This window comes from Cercospora kikuchii, assembly GCF_019650295.1.
Source record: "Cercospora kikuchii DNA, contig_00002, whole genome shotgun sequence".
Taxonomy (NCBI): Eukaryota; Fungi; Ascomycota; class Dothideomycetes; order Mycosphaerellales; family Mycosphaerellaceae; genus Cercospora; species Cercospora kikuchii.
This window is the reverse complement of record NW_025408583.1, coordinates 551,790-570,376: the sequence shown is the minus strand read 5'-3', so window position 1 is coordinate 570,376 and position 18,587 is coordinate 551,790. Positions and strand designations below refer to the sequence as shown.

At 53.2% G+C, this 18,587-nt stretch overlaps 8 protein-coding genes across 8 annotated transcripts; 4 read left to right on the top strand and 4 right to left on the bottom strand.

Moving 5' to 3' along the window:
- Positions 1–265: 265 nt before the first annotated feature.
- Positions 266–1,786, bottom strand: CKM354_000246700 (uncharacterized protein; the record flags this gene model as incomplete). The annotated part of the gene is made up of 1 exon (XM_044797627.1): positions 266–1,786. One exon carries the CDS (start codon positions 1,784–1,786, stop codon positions 266–268), a length of 1,521 nt encoding a protein of 506 aa, XP_044653562.1.
- A 451-nt stretch (positions 1,787–2,237) lies between these two features.
- On the top strand, positions 2,238–5,096 carry CKM354_000246600 (uncharacterized protein; the record flags this gene model as incomplete). The annotated part of the gene is made up of 1 exon (XM_044797626.1): positions 2,238–5,096. One exon carries the CDS (start codon positions 2,238–2,240, stop codon positions 5,094–5,096), a length of 2,859 nt encoding a protein of 952 aa, XP_044653561.1.
- An 840-nt stretch (positions 5,097–5,936) lies between these two features.
- Positions 5,937–6,652, top strand: CKM354_000246500 (uncharacterized protein; the record flags this gene model as incomplete). Its single annotated transcript, XM_044797625.1, has 3 exons — positions 5,937–6,092; positions 6,184–6,363; positions 6,461–6,652. The coding sequence occupies 3 exons, from the start codon at positions 5,937–5,939 to the stop codon at positions 6,650–6,652; spliced, it is 528 nt and encodes a 175-aa protein (XP_044653560.1).
- Positions 6,653–6,809: 157 nt separating this feature from the next.
- Positions 6,810–8,575, bottom strand: CKM354_000246400 (uncharacterized protein; the record flags this gene model as incomplete). Its single annotated transcript, XM_044797624.1, has 2 exons — positions 6,810–7,834; positions 7,900–8,575. The coding sequence occupies 2 exons, from the start codon at positions 8,573–8,575 to the stop codon at positions 6,810–6,812; spliced, it is 1,701 nt and encodes a 566-aa protein (XP_044653559.1).
- Positions 8,576–8,996: 421 nt separating this feature from the next.
- CKM354_000246300 (uncharacterized protein) lies at positions 8,997–9,955 on the bottom strand (the record flags this gene model as incomplete). Its single annotated transcript, XM_044797623.1, has 2 exons — positions 8,997–9,670; positions 9,727–9,955. 2 exons carry the CDS (start codon positions 9,953–9,955, stop codon positions 8,997–8,999), a joined length of 903 nt encoding a protein of 300 aa, XP_044653558.1.
- A 184-nt stretch (positions 9,956–10,139) lies between these two features.
- CKM354_000246200 (mediator complex subunit MED7) lies at positions 10,140–10,871 on the top strand (the record flags this gene model as incomplete). The annotated part of the gene is made up of 1 exon (XM_044797622.1): positions 10,140–10,871. One exon carries the CDS (start codon positions 10,140–10,142, stop codon positions 10,869–10,871), a length of 732 nt encoding a protein of 243 aa, XP_044653557.1.
- Positions 10,872–13,802: 2,931 nt separating this feature from the next.
- On the bottom strand, positions 13,803–14,920 carry CKM354_000246100 (uncharacterized protein; the record flags this gene model as incomplete). Its single annotated transcript, XM_044797621.1, has 3 exons — positions 13,803–14,056; positions 14,122–14,636; positions 14,691–14,920. The coding sequence occupies 3 exons, from the start codon at positions 14,918–14,920 to the stop codon at positions 13,803–13,805; spliced, it is 999 nt and encodes a 332-aa protein (XP_044653556.1).
- A 1,422-nt stretch (positions 14,921–16,342) lies between these two features.
- On the top strand, positions 16,343–18,416 carry CKM354_000246000 (uncharacterized protein; the record flags this gene model as incomplete). The annotated part of the gene is made up of 2 exons (XM_044797620.1): positions 16,343–16,397; positions 16,462–18,416. The coding sequence occupies 2 exons, from the start codon at positions 16,343–16,345 to the stop codon at positions 18,414–18,416; spliced, it is 2,010 nt and encodes a 669-aa protein (XP_044653555.1).
- Between the last annotated feature and the right edge of the window lie 171 nt (positions 18,417–18,587).

Below are 18,587 nucleotides of genomic sequence, written 5' to 3'. Positions count from 1 at the left end.
TTGAGCTTTAGTTTGTTGTCATTCAATCATCGCGGTACATGGTCTCCAAGGATTTGGTGTGCTGGACAGTGTTCGCAACTTGCAGCTTGGCCTATCGGATGTGTGAGCGAAACAAGATGATGGAGGGTTTTTCTGTTATTGGGCTCTTTGGCCTCATGACTTTCTCTTGTCATGAATCTATGTCTACAATAAAATTTACAGCGCTAATTTCGAGTAGAGTAGGGAGAGTCCTCGCCGAAGCCGTTGCAGTGGGTTTGTTTTGCAATCAGTGTGAAGTCAATTCGGGCCGGGGACCCTTGACAGCGGTCGTCTTTGTCTGCGCCTGTTTGAGCGCATTCTGTACCAGTCGCATAGTCCGCTTTGGCACGTACAGTCTGCTGCCGAGCAAGAATACGCCAGTAAGCAGTGCTAATGCACCAGCTTGATGTGCTGCTGCCAAGGGAGTCGGAACGAGATACCAAAGAGTCGTAATGCCCAGGGTCACCTGCAAGCTGACCAGATGCACCACACCTAGCATGCCAACTTTGCCTTTGCGAGGTAATGTCGCTCGAACAGCCGGGCTGAATCTGCTATATGCCCACAGTGCCATGATGGCAGTGAAGGTTGTTGTCGCCAGAATTCGGTGGTCGAGCTGGACGAGAACTGGGTTCTCGAGAGCATTTCGCCAATACAAGTCCTTGTGATCCTCACTGTGCGAGTAGAAGGGGTCGAACATTTCCCGCTTCGGTGGAATGAGGCCTTGACCCATCCAAGGGAAGTCATTGTAGATCAGTCCAGCATCGAGTCCAGCGACCAGCGCCCCCGACATCGCTGTAACGAAGGTCAGCACCGCGAGCCCAGCTACCAGAGTCTTGAATCTCTTGAGCTCCGGCCGCTTTAAGGTCTCTAGCAGTTTTGCGCCCTCTACTGGATCTTTCAGTAGACTGCGCTCCTTCAAGATGTGTAGTCCATTCCAAAACATGCACAAGTACGCGATGAAGGCGGTGCCGAGGTGTGCTGCCAATCTGTATTGAGACACTCGTGGCTGTTGGCCTTGCTTGAACAGGTCATCTTTGAGCCCGCTCTTGACCATCCACCAGCCGATGACGCCTTGGAAGCCAATAAGACCGCTTATGCCGACCAATCGAAGGGCCATTGGCTTGCTGACTCTTCGTCTGATGATGAAGTACGCAGTCGGCAGCAGGAACGTGATGCCGACCACACGCCCCCATAATCGATGTCCCCACTCCATCCAGTAGATCTGCTTGAACTCTTCCAAGTTCATCCTGCTATTCAACATTTTGAACTCCGGAGAAAGCTTGTACAAAGCGAACTCTTCTTCCCATGCTGCTTGATCTCGTGGTGGGAAAGAGCCGGTCACTGGCCGCCATTCAGTGATGCTCAGACCAGACTCGGTCAATCGAGTGAGACCACCGAACACGACAATGCCGAATACTGAAGCAGCTGAGCCTAACAGCCAGTACGCGACCGACTTGGAGCTAGTCTCTGGAAATGAGGATGTTCTCGCATTCGATGTCGGGATTTGTCTCGCTGGAGCATCGCCCAATGTCCTTCCCAACGCTCCTAGGGGTGATGTCGGCGACTGTGCGGCGGATGATTGTGCTCGCGAGCCCGCTGGACCACCTTTGCGAAAGGCTTGGAGGAATGGAGTCTGCTGTTTCGCCTTCCAGATCTGCAGAGATTTCGCCTGCTGTTGCATGCACCTTCGACAAACGAAGGCATCCTGATATGCTGCCTTGAAGGCTAGGCGTGCCCGTATGGGCGCTGTACCGAGTATTGATGCCATTGCTGGCCGCCAGTGGGAGAGAGTCCAATGTCGAATGAGAGGGGAAGAAAGTCGTCGAAGTCATCATCAATTCAGATGCACGATCTGGACCCTGCAGCTCCGCCGGCGAAGATCGTGCCGACGACCCTTGCTCCGATGGCTGGCGCCGTGACGGAGCTGGCGAACATCATGCCTTGCCATAGTTGGCAACGGTCGAGGTGCAGAGCACGCGGCCGGGTGCAGCACCGCGGGTGAGCGCTATCTTCACCTGACCGCACACCACAGCACGCGACTGCGATGCGGGCAGTTGCTGCGCGTGACGGTCGCCCACCGCTGATCCTCCATCTCACGCGCTCCCCGCCCCGGTGTAACAGCCAGCAGCATCAGCAGTAGCACCGAGTCCACTTGACGAAAAGCTCCGCCGATGCTGTAATACCCTCCCCCACCTCCTCGACCCCCCGTGACCGCCGCCATGGACGGCCGCGATGTCTCCCGTCAGGCTTCCACCGCCTCATCTCAACCCTCAGACAGGATGACGTCCGCCAGCGAGTCGTGGTCATTCGCAGAGTCGCCTACGGCCAGCACCAATCTATCTCGCTCCATCTTCGGATCAAGCAGCAGCAGCAACCCACATGCAACTTCTGCTGCCCTCGATCACGAACGTGTCCAGCCCGTTTCAGAGCAGCAACAACCACTGGCTTCGCTCCAGCCGCCGCCAGTTATGAAAGAGCAGCAATATGAGGCAGACGCGCGACTGGGCGCTCGTCGTCTGCCACGAGTGGAGAAGGATGTGGACGATGTTAACATCCCGCCGTCTTCTTCCTCGCGGGGCATGCACGGCAGAGCTGCTTCGAATACCCTGACCACTCTGAGCAGGCTATTCGCTGTGCAGGCTGCGACCTCGCCTGAAAGCTCAAGACAAGCCTCGTATACAATGCCGTCCAGGTACCCTTCTACGTATGTCAGATCCATGCATGGTGACGGGGCAGCCGCCCTTCCAGAGCACCTGTACTCTCGCGGTCTGCTCTCCGGCCGGCACTCAGACATCACCGTTCACGCGTTTGGGCATGAGTACAAGCTACATCGACTAATCCTAGATCGAGCCCCCTTCTTTTCGAGTGCACTATCTCCGCCCTGGCTGGAAGCAAACGCCAAGGAGATGAAGGTACATCCAGAGGATATCGACCCATCTATCACGCAAACGGCATTTGAGCTGGCCCTCAAGCGTCTTTATGGTTGCTGCAATGTTGCCGAGGAGGACCAAGATCCTGTTGGTCTGTTTGCAACCGGGTGTTGGCTCGAAATGCAAGATCTGGTGGATTCGGCGATCGAATCTATGCTTCGACAAATGACCAACGAGACTTTGTCTCCACTCATCAGACTTGTGACCTCAAATTACTATGGGATAGCTGGAGACAAAGTGCTCGCCAGCGCCAAGTCCATGCTGTGCAGAGATGGTTGGAAGATGCCACTGCGTTTCTGGGATGGCATACCAGGTGATATCATCCGAGAGATTGTCGGTGGAGACGGCTTCTTCATTGATGGCGAGTTCGATCGATGGGTGTTGTCCAAGCGCCTCTTGGACCGCCGGCTGCGACAGCAAGCTATCGCATCAGGCCTGTTTGAGCCTGGAAACCGACGCAGAGTCCTTAAGGTACCAGAGAGCGCCAGTCTGATGGCTGTACGCTTTGATGGCTTATACCGCAAGGGTGACGGCTGCTACAGTCGAGGCGTACCAGACGCGCTGCAGAAGTGGATCACCTTGTACACGCATCCCGAGGTCGAGCCTCTCTTGGTCCTGGTCGATGAAGGGATCCACTACCTGCACCTTGACTTCGAGCAATTACAATACATCCGAAGCGCCAAGGATTGCTTAGGACTTCCCGTCATGTCAGAAAAAGTGATTAGCAATGCGTTGTGGCAGCAGATGGAGCTGCGGCAAAAGGTCATGAACGCCAGAGAGGCCGAGCTGGATCTTGGCCTGAGTGTCGAATGTACGGAAGACGCTGTCCAGACCACTAACAGAGACACAACCATGTCGATACATGCCAGCTCTGGCACGGACCGATCTATGGGCAAGCGAAAAGCAGTTGACGTGGAGCATGCAACAGTCGAGGAGGACATTGACAGCGGCTCATGGGACGGCAACGGAAGACCGCGCAAGTTCTGGATACCGAGCTCAGACTGTAACATCGTGATGGGTGGCAATGCCGAGCCCATCATCGCCACTTCGAACACGTCCACGATCCAGCGTCATGCAAGCAGACTGAGCGCCACCATTCAGCCGGAGGACGTCCAGTGGGCTGCCGATTTCAGTGCCGTGACCTCCCAACCACGGCCTCCGTTGACGCTTGACACTACACAGATGCAACCAGAACCATCGACAGTCAGCTATACCCACTTTCCGCCTTTTCGATTTTCTGCAGAGTTCCCAAACCCCAGGCTGCTCAAGGACAAGAAGCGCGTCTACAGCAGGACTGTGTTCTACGCGGGCAGTCTTTGGAACATTTACATACAGAAGGTAGCGTCATCACGCAGCAAACAGCTTGGCGTTTATTTGCACAGAGCGAAAGAACGTGAGACTGAGGAGGTAATTGCTGGCACAGCTGGTCTAGCACAAGGCAGTGTCGACGAGCGTATAGGCCAGCTGGAACGGGAGATGATTCTGCGAAGTGAACGAAGAGAGCGTAGACAGCGAAGACGCACGACCGTTGCATCCAACGATATCGACGGAGATGATATGGACAGCAGTGGTAGTGCTGGCATCGATGATGGCAACGAGACATCGGGACTGGGGAGCAGCGTCAGCAGGCCAATTGCTACCCGAAGTCTGCTGAGCTACAGGAACCGGAAGAGGAGCCAGACAGATGCTGTTGGCACTTCTCCACCAGGAGCCAGCTCAAACGACATTTCCACTTCACAGGAAGAAGACCTTCCCAACCTCGATGATGACGATGACTTCTTCGACAACCATGATTCCGAATCTGAACGCCTGGCGGCAGCAGCATCGAAGTTTCACGTTCCTACTCTCCCGCCCTACGTGGATGCCAGACCGACCATTCGAACGTATTTCAAAATCTACAGCCCCAGCCGAGGCGGCAGAATGCTTAGCGTGTATGAGTCTGCGCCTGATAAGTTCAACTTCTCGCAGTCGTGGGGTTGGAAGAGCAGTACTTTGATGCTTGATGAGGGCCTTCTGGATGGCGATGAGGATGATCGAAAAGACGATTTACTCGACGATGCGCAGCGTGAACGAGAGGGAAGGAGAGCAGCCATGAAGGGCAAGGGCGATGGCAAATTGAGATTCATGGTTGTAATTGGCAATATTTGATCATGCGGGCATGATCTTGGTGTTCACAATAATGACTGATGACTTGATGAAGCGCGGAGAGGGATCGTTCTTAAGGGTCATGTTTTTCTTTTGGCGCAGCAATATGTGAACAAAGTACTGAAGCTGCAGGCTCTACAACGAGACTACTCACTTGAAGCCGTTGGCACTGGCATACCAAGGATTTGCACACGGAAGATCATCTGCCGTGGGTGCCTTCCATTGTCATCCTCGCACGCTGAGTAATTCTAACACTTTCTTCAGCGCACGAAGGGCTATGACGCAGAGTGCCTCGATGTGTTTGGTTCAAGTTTCTTAAGGCCGTACTCCAAACGCACAGCTGACATTTGCCTTTGAATGTTGGCCTGAGGCAATTTCTCTCATGATCAACATTGCAACCCCACTTGCTTCTCTCTCTGCACACTCCTCACACTCCTCTTCTACAGTCACCAAGAGCAACTTCCGCTACTTCAGTAAGAGCGGAATTGGAACTCTAGCTGCAGAGCTCGTGCAGTAGACCACGAAGCTTGAGCTCGAAAGAAAAAAGTCTCAATCCAATGTTTACAAATCAACATGGAGTCGGTGAACCCTGTGGAACCACAAATCAGTATAGCTCGTCAGACGGTTGTGGAGCTATTCATTCGTGGAAAGTAAAGGAAGATCGTTGCTCAGTACGAGAAATACAAAATTATAAATTGAGCTTCTGCTTCTTGAGCATACTGCGTCTTACTTCACTTACATTGAGCACGCAATCTGACAAGTTCCACTTTTCACGTGCACTTTTCTGGCTTCGTAACAACGACGCTCTCAAGACCAAACAGCACGACTGACTTGCAGACCAAAATGTCTTCCATCAGCACCTACGACGTCTCAGTGCCCATTCTCGTCCGCAACCTCGAGATCCTGACGACGATCCTCAAAAAGGGTGAAGCGTGGGTCAAGGAGAATGGCAAAGACGCCGAAGCCTTTCTGCAAACCCGTCTGGTCGATGACATGCTCGTAAGTCGAAATCTTTCCCATCTTTTCCACGGAACGACGTTCCCAAGATGTCCTTTGATCTGTTCACATCATCTCTGACCAAAATTCACAGCCACTAAGCTTCCAAATCCACACCTGCTGCAATTCCGCCAAAGCCGTCCTTCCACGCATCGGCGGCGAAACTCCCGTCTCCGCTGACGACAACGAGAAGACTTTCGCGGAATTCTATGCTCGTATTGAGTCTACCATCAAGTTGCTCCGAAGTGCGAAGAAGGAGAAGTTTGTTGGGCCTGTGAGTCTTCCTTTTCTACCTTTCTCTTTCTCGATCAGCGACTCCGAACGAAACGTGCAACAACTCACTGACTTTTGTTCTTTTTCTTCCCGTGCAGGATGAGAAGTGTATTGTCAAATTGGGACCGAAAGAAATGGGAATGGGAGCTTTGGAGTACTTGCAGAAGTATTGCTTGCCGACTTTCTTCTTCCATTTCATCACAGCGTATAACATTTTGAGGAAGGAGGGTGTGCAGATCGGGAAGTTGGATTTCTTGGATGCTCCGACTTTGACGAGTTGGAGTATGTGAGGAAGTGGGCTGTGTGCAGCCTGTAGGGGCGCGAGAGGGAGAGAGGCGGATGGAAAAGTACAGTCCTTGGTGCCTCTGGGAAGCGAGACTTGCCCTGAAGAGCAAAGGTGATGCAATGAGAATATGACATGACAAAATCTTTCAGATTCTATGCAGACTATTTGCGATCCAGGCTGTTGTACAGTTTGTGCTGCTTGATGAACGAACTGACAACGGCAGTCAGTGCAGCAAAGCCTAACGCGACTACCCACACGCCTCGCAGGGCATCGACATAGGCTGCTATTACGCCAGCATGCCAGCCTTTGGGCAGATGATTGAGCTCATCAGTCGAATCTCGTATCCGTCGAATGCGATCGGCGGCGCCAGGTTCGTCACCGAATCTCTCGAAGAGTCCTTTCTTTAGCAGATTCTGAAAGACCGCTCCCGCAATCGTGATCCCGATCGAGCTGCCTGTGCTTCGGAAGGCATAGGACGCACTGGTGATGACAGCTTGGTATTTGTGGTCAACGGCCGAGATCAATGCGATCAAGGTGATAGTGAGCATGCTGCCGTAGGCAAAGCCCTCCATGAAGAGGTAGATGAATGGCGGGACAGTTGGGACGTTTTCGTCGAATTGCCATGCAATTAAGCTCGTCGCAATGAGGGAGAGAAGTTGCATAAAGATGTTGAGGTACCAGTATTTGCCGGTCCATCGCATGATGATTCCCGATCCGAGGGAACCAGTGGCTGTGCCGACTGCTTGCGGGATGAAGAGTGTTCCGGCTCGAGTTGCTGTGACGCTTCGAACAACTTGGAAGAAGATAGGTCCGTAGTAGATCAACCCAAAGACGCTCATGGTCATGAACCAATTAGTCAAGCATGCTGCGGCGACGCTTTGGTGTAGGAGGAGTCGAACGGGTATGATTGGTTCGGAGGCAACGCGATCCTCGATGAAAACGAATGCGGCAAGGGCGACGAAGCTGAGAGGGATAGATACGTAGACCAGAGGGTGCTTCCACGGAACGATATTCCCGCCACTGTTAAGGCCGAGGAGCAGCAGCACAAGTGCAGTGACGAGAGTGATAGCCCCGAGAAAGTCGACGCGCCTGATCTTGGACTTGTCAGTCTCTTTCACTGGGTTATCAAGCATGTAGGTGCCGAACAATCCTCCGACCACAGCAAACGGGACCTGGATGTAAAATGCTGCCGCATAAGTTAGCCAACACTCAACACCATATTTCCCCGAAATAGAATGCGAGACCACTTACCATATCGCCACCCATACGTATCATTAATCCATCCCCCAAAGACACCACCTAACCCCATCCCCGCCCCGAATACCACATTACCAATTCCTTGCCACAGCCCCCTCTTCCGGAGAGGGATCAAATCACTCGCCACAAAAACCGACACAGTATTCAAACAACCTCCACCCGCACCCGCCACAACTCTCCCAAGAATCATCATCTCGGCATTCTTCGCTAGCCCACAAAGTAGCGTCCCGGCAGAAAAGAACGTAAAAGCAAAAATCAAACCTGCTCTCCTTCCATAGATGTCTGTCAACTTCCCGGAAAGTGGCTGAAACGCTGAGTTCGCGATTAGGTATCCCGTGGCTATCCAGCTGAAAGAGGTGCCAGAATTGAATGAACTGCTGATAGGCCCAGATAGTGTCGCGACAATGGTTGTGTCTAGTGCGGCAAGGAAGGTCACCATCCAGAGAGAAGACATTGTGGCGAGAAGTTTTCGTGTTGAAGGCTCTGCGGCGAGAGGAACATGACCAGATTCATATTCGCGGCGTTCTTGTTCGGCTTGTGCTTCCAGGGCGGAGACGTTTTCTGCTGGGAGAGTGCCATGATTTGTGCCGTCTTGGTTGGGATGGAGAAGTGATGTTTGCTCGGTGATGGGCTCTGGAGGGAGAGATTGGAGCTTGTCTTTCTTAGGCATTGTGGGCGGTACAACGCCGCTCGGTCTTTCGTTCAGGAATGTGGATGAGTGATGAGGAATACTTTTCTGTTTGATGTGGTATGGCGTGAGGTCATTGTTGAATTGTGAAGATGGCCGGGCTGTCGGCCTATCGCGGCCGAAGACTTTTCGGATCCGATCAGATCAGCAGCCAGGATGGCAACTTACGCATGGCTGTGCATATTTTGTATTGACCGTTTTTGTCGCTCGTACACGTGCCATCATACGATGGTTGGCTGTAGGGAGCTTCGTCAAGAGTTCAAGGTCTACAAACCACAGCAGGTCACAAGAGTGAAGCTACATGCCAGATCTGAAAATCGACTTCTCGAAGACTGTTTGAGCTTCTACATAATCTGCTACATGCTCGATCTCGGCATAAGTGCAGGACATGCAGAAAGTATCTCTAATCGTCCCCTACTACATAGCGCTCACTCTGCCGACTCATACCCGCCTCTTCATCTCTGAGGCGCTGGAATCCATTGGCAGCCTTTCCGTTCGGGGCCGAGTATGGTTCGTGACAGTCTGCTGCCATCAAGCTCGGATAGTATCGCCGCCAATTGAAATATGTCACAGCAAATCCAAGTATGCTCCCGCTCACGACATCGAACACATCGTGTCTGTAGTCCTCCAGTCTGCTTACAGCAATCAAGGCGGCGCCGAGCAGAGGCAGTAGACATGCCAACACCACAATCAGACTTGCTCTTGGCCTCAGCACATGTAACTGGCTCGCCATCAAAAGTGCTATCCAACCCAGGCCAGAAAAGGCGAAACTGCTATGCCCGCTAGGATAGCTGCGCCACCCATCATGTAGCACATGGTGATTTGTTTCTGTACACACTTCCACTGATATCATTTCATTTCGAGGCGTGCCTTCGGCTGGTTTGCAGCGAGCGATCAGATCGGGTCGAGGTCGGCCGATGGCGTCTTTCAAAATATCGGTGATCATCGTAGCCATCAGGATGGCAGAAAAGAGGCCGAGGAAGGTGATGTGGATTTGATGAGCAGGCGGTCGTGCGATGAGGGACCATGCTGCAAGTGCACCAAGAGGGATGCCGCAGCCATAGATCAGTAACCAGACTGGGACACTTGTCAGCACACAATCTTCGAATAGAGCTCGTGGGGTGCATGAATACCAAGATCTACCCTTTCCACCTCTGCATGAGGGTGCTGTAGACGCGGATCATCGAGTCTGAACTGCGAGTGGAATGGAGCATCGAACAACTTCAGGATGATGAAGCCAGCGATCAGGATGGCCAGGCCCAGATAGTCGCCGGCATAGCTCCTCTGCCAAAAGCGCTGCGCCGTCTCCCACAGACCGGATTCATGGTTCGCGGCAGCTTTGCTGGAGGTGCTGCCGGGCATGACCGATCATGAAGGAGATGGAATGGTGAACGTGGAAGCTGGCATGCTTGCGGGTGACGGCATGTGGAGAGCTCGCCGGCATGCGTTGCACTTCTTTCTCCCACGCGCCGGACACAACCACAACCACATCATGCGACGAATGCACTCAAGCACGCCGGAGTAAGCGTGCGCACACTGCGACAACATGGCCGACGAACAGCAGCTCATCGCGCCCTTTCCGCTGCCGCCGCCATTCTATGAGCACTTCACCAAGGACAATATCGAGCGACTCCGAGAGCTGCGCAAGGAACTGAATAAAGGCGACGACGATGCGACGAACAAGGACATCGACGTGCTCTCACTTCCGACCGAACTCCGTTACCTCATTCCGCCTCCACCGCCTGCGACATCAAAATTCACAGTCTTTGGCAATGAGATCGACCTCGAAGCACCAGAGCCCTCCCTCGAGGGCGCCGGAATTGATCAGCTGTATCCAGACGATCCTTCAGTGAAGACCAATCCTCAGCCACATCTGATCGCACTGGCACGATCACTGCTCACCACATTCCTTGGTCTGCTGGGCATATTGGGACAAGATCCAACACTGTACGAGGAACGCATCACAGATCTGCAAGCCATCGTCTTCAACATGCACTCACTCATTAATCAATACCGGCCACACCAAGCGAGGGAAAGTCTCATCATGCTTATGGAGGACCGCGTGGAGAGAATGCGAGCAGAGATTCGTGGTATTGAGGAAGGCAAGGAGAGAGTCGCAAAGCTACTTGAAGGCATGCGACAAGGAGAGCACGCATTCGCAAATGACGACGATGTCAAGTTGGTCAATGGCCACTCCAAGGAGAAGGATCCAGACGCAAAGAACCGAAAAGCCAGACAGAGGACTACGTGGGACATGCTGGAGGCTGAAGTTGGTTGAAAGAAAGCCGCAGGCAGGTTCACTGCCACAGCCACAACAAATACAGGAATTGCACCGTGGCTGAGGTTTGTGCGAGCACTGGACTGCTCCATGGCAACGCTGAGGCTGTGTCGCTCCGCACGGAAGCCTCACTCCAGCCCCTCCCGATGCCCTCCACGGAGAGGTCCAAGCTCATGTGATTATTGACCCAGGGCCCAAGACCGGCATGCCCTTTCTTGCGCTGAGAAAGGGTAGCAACATGAGGTCATCCAGTAGACACCAGTCGGCCCACCATAACACCACTCGTCCTCTCAGGAATGCTATGGCGACCGTTGCTCCGCGGACCGAAGATCTGTATGTGACCGAAGTCTTCATCAAGGATACGGCATTCGATCACAATCACACGCAGTCACAATAGACGGCCTTTGATCGCAATGAATCTGCCACAATGGTGCGAAAGAACATAAAACCAACATCTCCCTTCCCACCGGCCCAGCCCGCAAGACGATCGTATCCTATAGGCCACCTTCTAGGCTCCTATAACCTACTCCTAAATTACAACTGCGCCCCCTCTCCATACCAGGGATAGCCACCTAGAACCACACTCCCTAAATTTCTCACTTGGCAGAAAGGAAAAGAAAGGATAGCCTATGAGCGCCCTTGGCTGCGCGCACACACAATCATCCTCAGGTGATTTCTTGGCCGTTAGCTAGCCCCATATCCTGGTCCACTTCGTACTTTTGGGTAGTAACTTTACAACTTCGCCGGAGTCAGCCAGACAGGGATATCCCGTCGACTTCACTCAATCGGCGGCCTAAGTCATTCTGTTCCTTTCTACCTGTCGACGTCGATTCTATTTCATAGGTCATCTGCTTGACGCGGTTTGCGGAGGAGGAGGGTATGGTATGCTGGTTGTTGTTCTGTTTGGGAAGGAGCAGTGATGGATGACGAAAGCTACAGTGGTATTGTTACGAGTCTGTGATTTCGGGCTGGCATGAAGGTTGGAGACGTTCCGTCACGTTCCAAGGAGAGACTTTCATCACACAAACAGGACACGGCGATGTGATTCGACGAGAGACAGAACGCGAGGAGAGAGGTGTGTGACATACTCCCAACGTTCCGAACTCCATGTTGTTGTGTAGATAAGTGGGAGTAGAATAAAAATCGAATTCGATGTTTTGCTTTGCAGCAAATGATAGTGAAATCTCTCTATCAAAAAAAGATGAAATCTGCACAAATCAGAAGGAAAAGAGACCTCCAACTCCAACCCCATCCAACCAAGTCCAGACCCGAGGAAGGAGAAGTAAGTCATTTTGTTTTGGTTCTCAGTGCTTCCCGAGCACTCTTTCCACATCGGATTTCGTTTCGTCACGGAGCTAATAGTCCAGCAAAGCGCCTTCAGGTCATTCATCCTTTTGTCGTCGTAGTCGACATTGTCTGTGGTCTTTTCTGGTTGAGTCGTTCATTCCTACTGACCAGCAGCAGCAGCTTTCTTCTGATATCGGTATTGTTCTGCATCGCCTGCTGCAGCTGCGTTTGCTTGACCTGCTCCTGCTCCTATAAAACGTACAGTTAGCCTTTGGGTTGTCATGTGATGGTAGCTGATCGATCGATGATAATTGATGATGATGGTGATGAAGAGGTGAACAGGTGACACCAAAAGGAATCGTGGGGAATGCTCGGCCCCATTTTGTGTGAGAGGATGATGTTCGGCAGGTGGACGAAGGGAGAGGAAATTCGTTACGTACCTTTTACCTTGACCCTCTCCTCTCGCTGCTCCTCGATCTGCTGCTGCTGCTGCCCGTTGAAGTCGTCGTGTGACTTCTTTTGCGGTTGCTGCTGCTGTAACCGCTGCTGCTGCTGCTGCTGTGGTAATTGCTGCTGTGACTGTGATGACTGCTGCTGTAATGGCTGTTGCTGTTGCTGTGTTGATTTCCGGCTGCTGAATGCGCCCGCGATCGCGCCGAATATGTTGAGGTTGATTCCCGCCTGTGATGGGAAAAACAATGTCAGTGAGTGATATCGAAGAGATGGAGGTTGAGAGTGAAGAGAGGAATGGGAACGGGAATGTGGAGGAAAAGAGACATACCGATGCACTGGCTTTTGCCGAGTGCTCTTGCTCTTCGATAACATAGTCGTCGTCGTCCCGTTGAAGAACATCTTGTTGATCTTTTTTGTGATTGGAAAGAGCTTGTTGATTGTGTTTGGTTGTTGTCAAAGTGTTATCGTGATGTGGAGACATCCTCTCGAATGTGGAGGGAGTTCCGGACGTCTTATACTGCCACGAGAGGGCAAAAGGAGGCGCACGCTCACGGGAGAACAATAAGCAGGGGGCTGACACGGCACACGGAGAGAAAAATGACTTTCTTCGACAACCGTTTGCCTGCCTAAAACGCTCGGATCGTTGGGTAGTGCAGTATGAGAAAGAAATTAGTAGGGGCCCCGGAGTACAGGCGAAGAAAGGAGAAGGGCTGGGTGGCTGCGGCTCGGTAAGTGTGATCAAGGCTTATAGGCTTGTAGGGAATCTTGTTGCATCGAAGGGATCGTTTGACGAGACGTAGATGGTATATACTTGTAGCCGGGGCCTGAGTATTGTGGAGTGTGACGCAACTGGTTCTGTGATGCAGGAGTGGGATCCTGGGGCATGGTTGGAAACCTGCTTTTAGCGAGTTCAAGGGTCTTGCTGGAATTTGTGCGCAATATCTGCAAGGCTGGGTTCGGGAGATGTGGAGTGACAGCTTTGAAACGTGAGTTGACGTAAATGGACGGGGATTCGTGTTTGCGATGTGGAAAGTATGATCGTGGGTGTTTGCAGATGGTGGGAGGTGTGGTTGGCATCGGCCGTTTTGATCGCCGCGCTAGTGCAGCATGAAGAACATTTCGCAACAATCCTCATCTATTCCCGCTCCAGATGATCGCTCTATTCGCTGCTGAAAGTATTTCAATGCAAGCTCATTGAATTCCGGCAAAGTGGTAAGGATCCGGTGCTGCGAAGGAGACAATAGTCGGATAATCCTCGTTGCCAAAATGCACAGCCTTTCCGGTCAAGTGGCAAGCATTCAGGTCAATCCAGACGACCATTCGTTCTAGAAGTCCATTCAGACCCAGCGTGGATAAGCCTCCTCGTACCTTCAGCATCATTTGGAGGCCTCGCATGTGTGCAGAGAACGTATCTGAATCGCCGAAAATAGCCTCATAGGCAGCCACTAGATGCAGGGAACGGAATGTAAGCATGGCGATCTAGTTGGAAACGATCTTTGACAACACTTACTTTTCGCGACAGCCCCTACCACGCCGTCATTTATGGAGACATCTGGTTTCCTCAGTTCAACGTTGATTTCGGACAGAGCCCGTGCTTTGAGCGCGAGTAAGTCAATTCGTGATGCTTGATGCGGGTTCATAATGCAGTAATGGGATGCGGCCATGAGCAGTACAGCATACATGGCAGCTGCAGACGTCATGCACATCGGAAACCAGACTCTACGCAGGAGACCTTTGGCCGTGGGGCCATCGATGTCGGCAATTTCCACGGCAACGTTCTGGATGTAGTGCGCAAATATCGGAGACAGCTCTGGTTGTCGGTCGACCGGGAATGTCCAAAAGGGATCATCGAAAGCTCCTCCAGATGGTAGGGACAGCGAACTTGACGAGCGTTTCGTGATGACGCTCAAGCCCGAGGAAGAGTCCGAGGACGATTCGTTACGCTTGAGGGTTTCTACTGCACGCTTGGTCGTTCGCTTCTTTTTCGTGTTGGCAGCCGAAGGCTGGTACGGCTTCACGGTCCAGCTGCGATTTCGTTCAGCATCGGTGCTTCCGTCAAAAGGTAGTGGATAAGCATACCTCTGCAAGTCCTGACCAATGTTGAAGTTGCCATTTCTTTCGTGTTGCACGCGCGTAACATGAGCCCTGACGATTCGTTTCGCGGCGCCTCGACCTGTTGCGGCCTCTGAGCCAGAGATGGGCACGAAGACAAATGGGTCGGATATTGTAGTCAAAGGCTTGGAGATGGATTCGGCACGAGTTGCGTGTGGACGGTGTGGCAGTGGTTCGTGTTGTTGAAAGACCAACATTCCTCTTGCACGCTATGCGGTCAGTGTTGCATATGCCTTGACTACGTGAGAGCTGCAGTTGCGGAAGATGGGCGAGCGGGAGGAAGCGATACGACAATCAAACTCTGTCTGTTGGTGAAGAGCACGCTCAAGAGTGCAGAGGAAGAGGGCATGAGTACAGGAATGAAAGAGATCATGTTTGAGCACGAGGTGTTGGGGTGGAGTTTGGTAGAGGATCGACAATGGCGTCGGAAGCTCACGAATGCAGGGCCAAGAGCGAGGTTCGTGGGCGGGCAGTGAGCAACGAGAGAGGTTCTCGCAGGCTCTGGGCTGCAGGCGGCGCTGGCACGGGCATGTTTGGCGAACGCCAAGCGGGTAATTCCAGGCGTGTTGCGCTCACAGGCTGCAGGACGCACATCCGCAGTGTCGAGTGGACGCAGCTGCTATGCCGGAGGGCAGTTGTCATGAAGATCATTGGATGAGGCAGGCGTGGTGCTCATGCGTAACTCGCGTCTTCTTGCACTGGGCCGTCAATCGGTGCCTGAGTGAGGCACTGCACATCCGCCACCTTCGCGTGTTTGATTGCGGGCGTCCATGTGGCAGAGCGTGATCTCTTTTCGGCATGCTTGTTGTTGGTAGCTACAGTGATGAGTATGATCAGGTCGCAGTTGCCCATGCAGCTCACCGCGAAGGACCTGTACGCGTGGCCGTCGTGATGCGGTTCTGTCGAGCTCCGAATGCAGGCGGAACAGCCTTGCCACAGTGGCCGTGGCATCCGGGAGTCTCCTATGCAAGCAGCCTCCTCACCACATGTCGGTCCGCGGTGACCGGTGGTGGTGGAGGTGACCAGAGAGTCGGAGAGACCGCCATGACGAAGTTCCGCGCCGGAGCCATATGCTCCCGTCAAGACACTGCATGCTCGTTCATGGACGACTTGTATGCTGCAGCTGCGGCTGGATTGTATGAGAATCCATTAAGCCTGCGCCACGTCCTCTGATCCTGCGCGTGTCATCAAAGCTGACACACTTGTGGCCCGGAGCGGCAGATGTGCAAAGTCTGTTGGAGCAGCAGCGCAGGAACAGAGAGACACAACGTCACGTCGGAGTCAGCAAGAGCTGCAAAAAGCCGTGCGGCGTCATCGTCCTTCGCATCAGGATGCAGCGCGCGTCCAGGGCAGCACACTGAACGAATACGCTCTATGTTCTGATACGCCCATCCGAAAATGTGCACAGTTGTGAAGAGGCGATGCCAGGATCGACTTGCGCGCCGGACGTGGCGGAAGCTCCGCTATTTCTACTTTCCGCTAAGCGTCACAGCACTGCGCCAGCCTGTGCTCACAGCGAATACGCCGGCCGTCGATATGTCTAATAGGCTTGACGACCTCAGCAGCATGAGTTGTGTCGCGCGTTCCGTAGTCCTCAGCATTTGCTACCTTTGATCACCATGAAGCAGTCTGCAGCGTGGTTGGCGGCATTGGCTGCCCTGTCCCCGGCCTCAGGTTCGTGCACGCGACCACCGGAAGCCGCGTCAAAACAAGGGCGAGCTAACCAGCATCAACACAGCAACTCCCGTCGATCTCGAGGCTTTGGCATTGGCCGAATTGGTGCGACGAGCTGCACCTGCGAATGCACCCAACGGATACACACCCACCTTCGCACAATGCCCCGCGAACCGCCCATCGGTGCGAAGCGCCGGGCAGCTGTCGCCCAACGAAACACAATGGCTCGAGGTGAGGAGGAATGCCACCATTGAGCCCATGAAGGCACTCTTGAGCCGCTTGAACATCACCGGCTTGGATATCAATCAATATATCGATAACAACCGAAACAATGCATCTGCCTTGCCAAACATTGGAATCGCAGCATCAGGTGGAGGCTACAGAGCCATGTTGAATGGCGCAGGCGTCATTCAGGCATTCGATTCGAGAACACCAGGCTCAACAACTGGCAAGCAATTGGGTGGTTTGCTGCAGTCAGCAACATATTTCGCAGGCTTGTCTGGAGGCAGCTGGCTGGTGTCCTCCATCTATTCGAACAACTATACCTCCATTAGTGACATCCTGTCGCAGGACACTGCCGACGATGATGATAGCAGCTCGGGTCGCGTCTGGCAGCTCGACAACAGCATTTTCACCGGCCCGGAAAGTGGCATCCTCAGTTCTGTGGATTACTATGCGGGATTGCTCGGTCAAGTCGGCGGCAAACGGGACGCGGGCTTCAACACCACCCTTACCGACTACTGGGGCCGTGCTCTCAGTTATCAAATTGTCAATGCCACGGACGGAGGACCAGACTTCACGTGGTCTTCCATCGCCACGCAGGACTGGTTCACGCGTGGTGATGCACCACTTCCACTCGTTGTGACAGACAGCCGCAACCCAGGCGAGACGGTCATCTCGACCAACTCTACTGTCTTCACGATCACGCCCTGGGAACTCGGAAGTGACGATCCCACACTTTATGCCTACGCTCCACTCCAGTATGTTGGCACTAACTTCACCAACGGCGAGGCAGTCGAAGGCGAGCAATGTGTCACTGGCTTCGATAATGTTGGATTTGTCTTCGGCACAAGCTCCTCCCTCTTCAATGCCATCTTGAACACTGTCGACAATGCCAATGCAACCGGCGCACTCTCTTCGGCCCTGCAGGATGCTCTTACAGGAGTCCTCGAAGCTCTCGGTCAGGACGAGGAAGACATTGCTGATTGGGTCAACCCATTCCAAGGCTACAGAAACGGCACGTTTCCTCAAGCCGCAGACCAGACGCTCACTCTCGTCGATGGAGGTCTCGATGGCCAGAACATCCCCCTCAACCCTCTGATCCAGCCGAACCGAAATGTCGATGTCATCTTCGCTATCGACTCCTCCGCCGACACCAACGGCACAGAAGGCGGCGGCCAATGGCCAACACCTCAATCCGGCGCCAATTGGCCAGACGGAACCTCCATCCTCACCACCTACGAGCGCTCCCTTAGCGACATCGGCAACGGCACCAACTTCCCAGCCGTCCCCTCCCGCAACACCCTCCTCAATCTCGGCCTCGCCACCAAACCCACATTCTTCGGCTGCGACACCTCAAATTTCACCTCCGGCAATATCCCCGCCCTCCTCGTCTACATGCCCAACGGCCCCTACGTTTACTACTCCAACACCTCCACCTTCGGCAAACTCTCCTACAACGACACCGAGCGTAACGGAATGGTCCTCAATGCTTACAACATGGCCACTCAAGGGAATGGTACAGTCCCTGGTTTCGAAGACTGGCCGACTTGTGTCGGATGCGCCATTCTAAGCCGCTCGCTTGAACGAACGGGTACGACTGTTCCGGATGTTTGTTCGCAGTGTTTTACCAAGTATTGCTGGAATGGGACAACGGATGACAGGACTCCCAGTACTTATGATCCTGCTTTGAAGTTGCCGGATAGTGAGTTCAATGTTGCTTCGGGATCTGCTGCGGTCGTCAGTCAGATCTCTTTGGTTATGATTGCTGCTGTTGCGGCTGGTATGGCGCTTTTGTGATGAGATTTTTATATTGTTAGGATCCAGGGTTATTTATACTCGTTGGGTTCATTGGATAGGGAAAGGAAATCGGCAGACTAGGATAGGATAGGAAAGGATCATGTAGGGATGAGATCTCATTTGAATTTCAAAATCGGTGCTCGCATCATTCTTCTGCACAAATGCCAACTA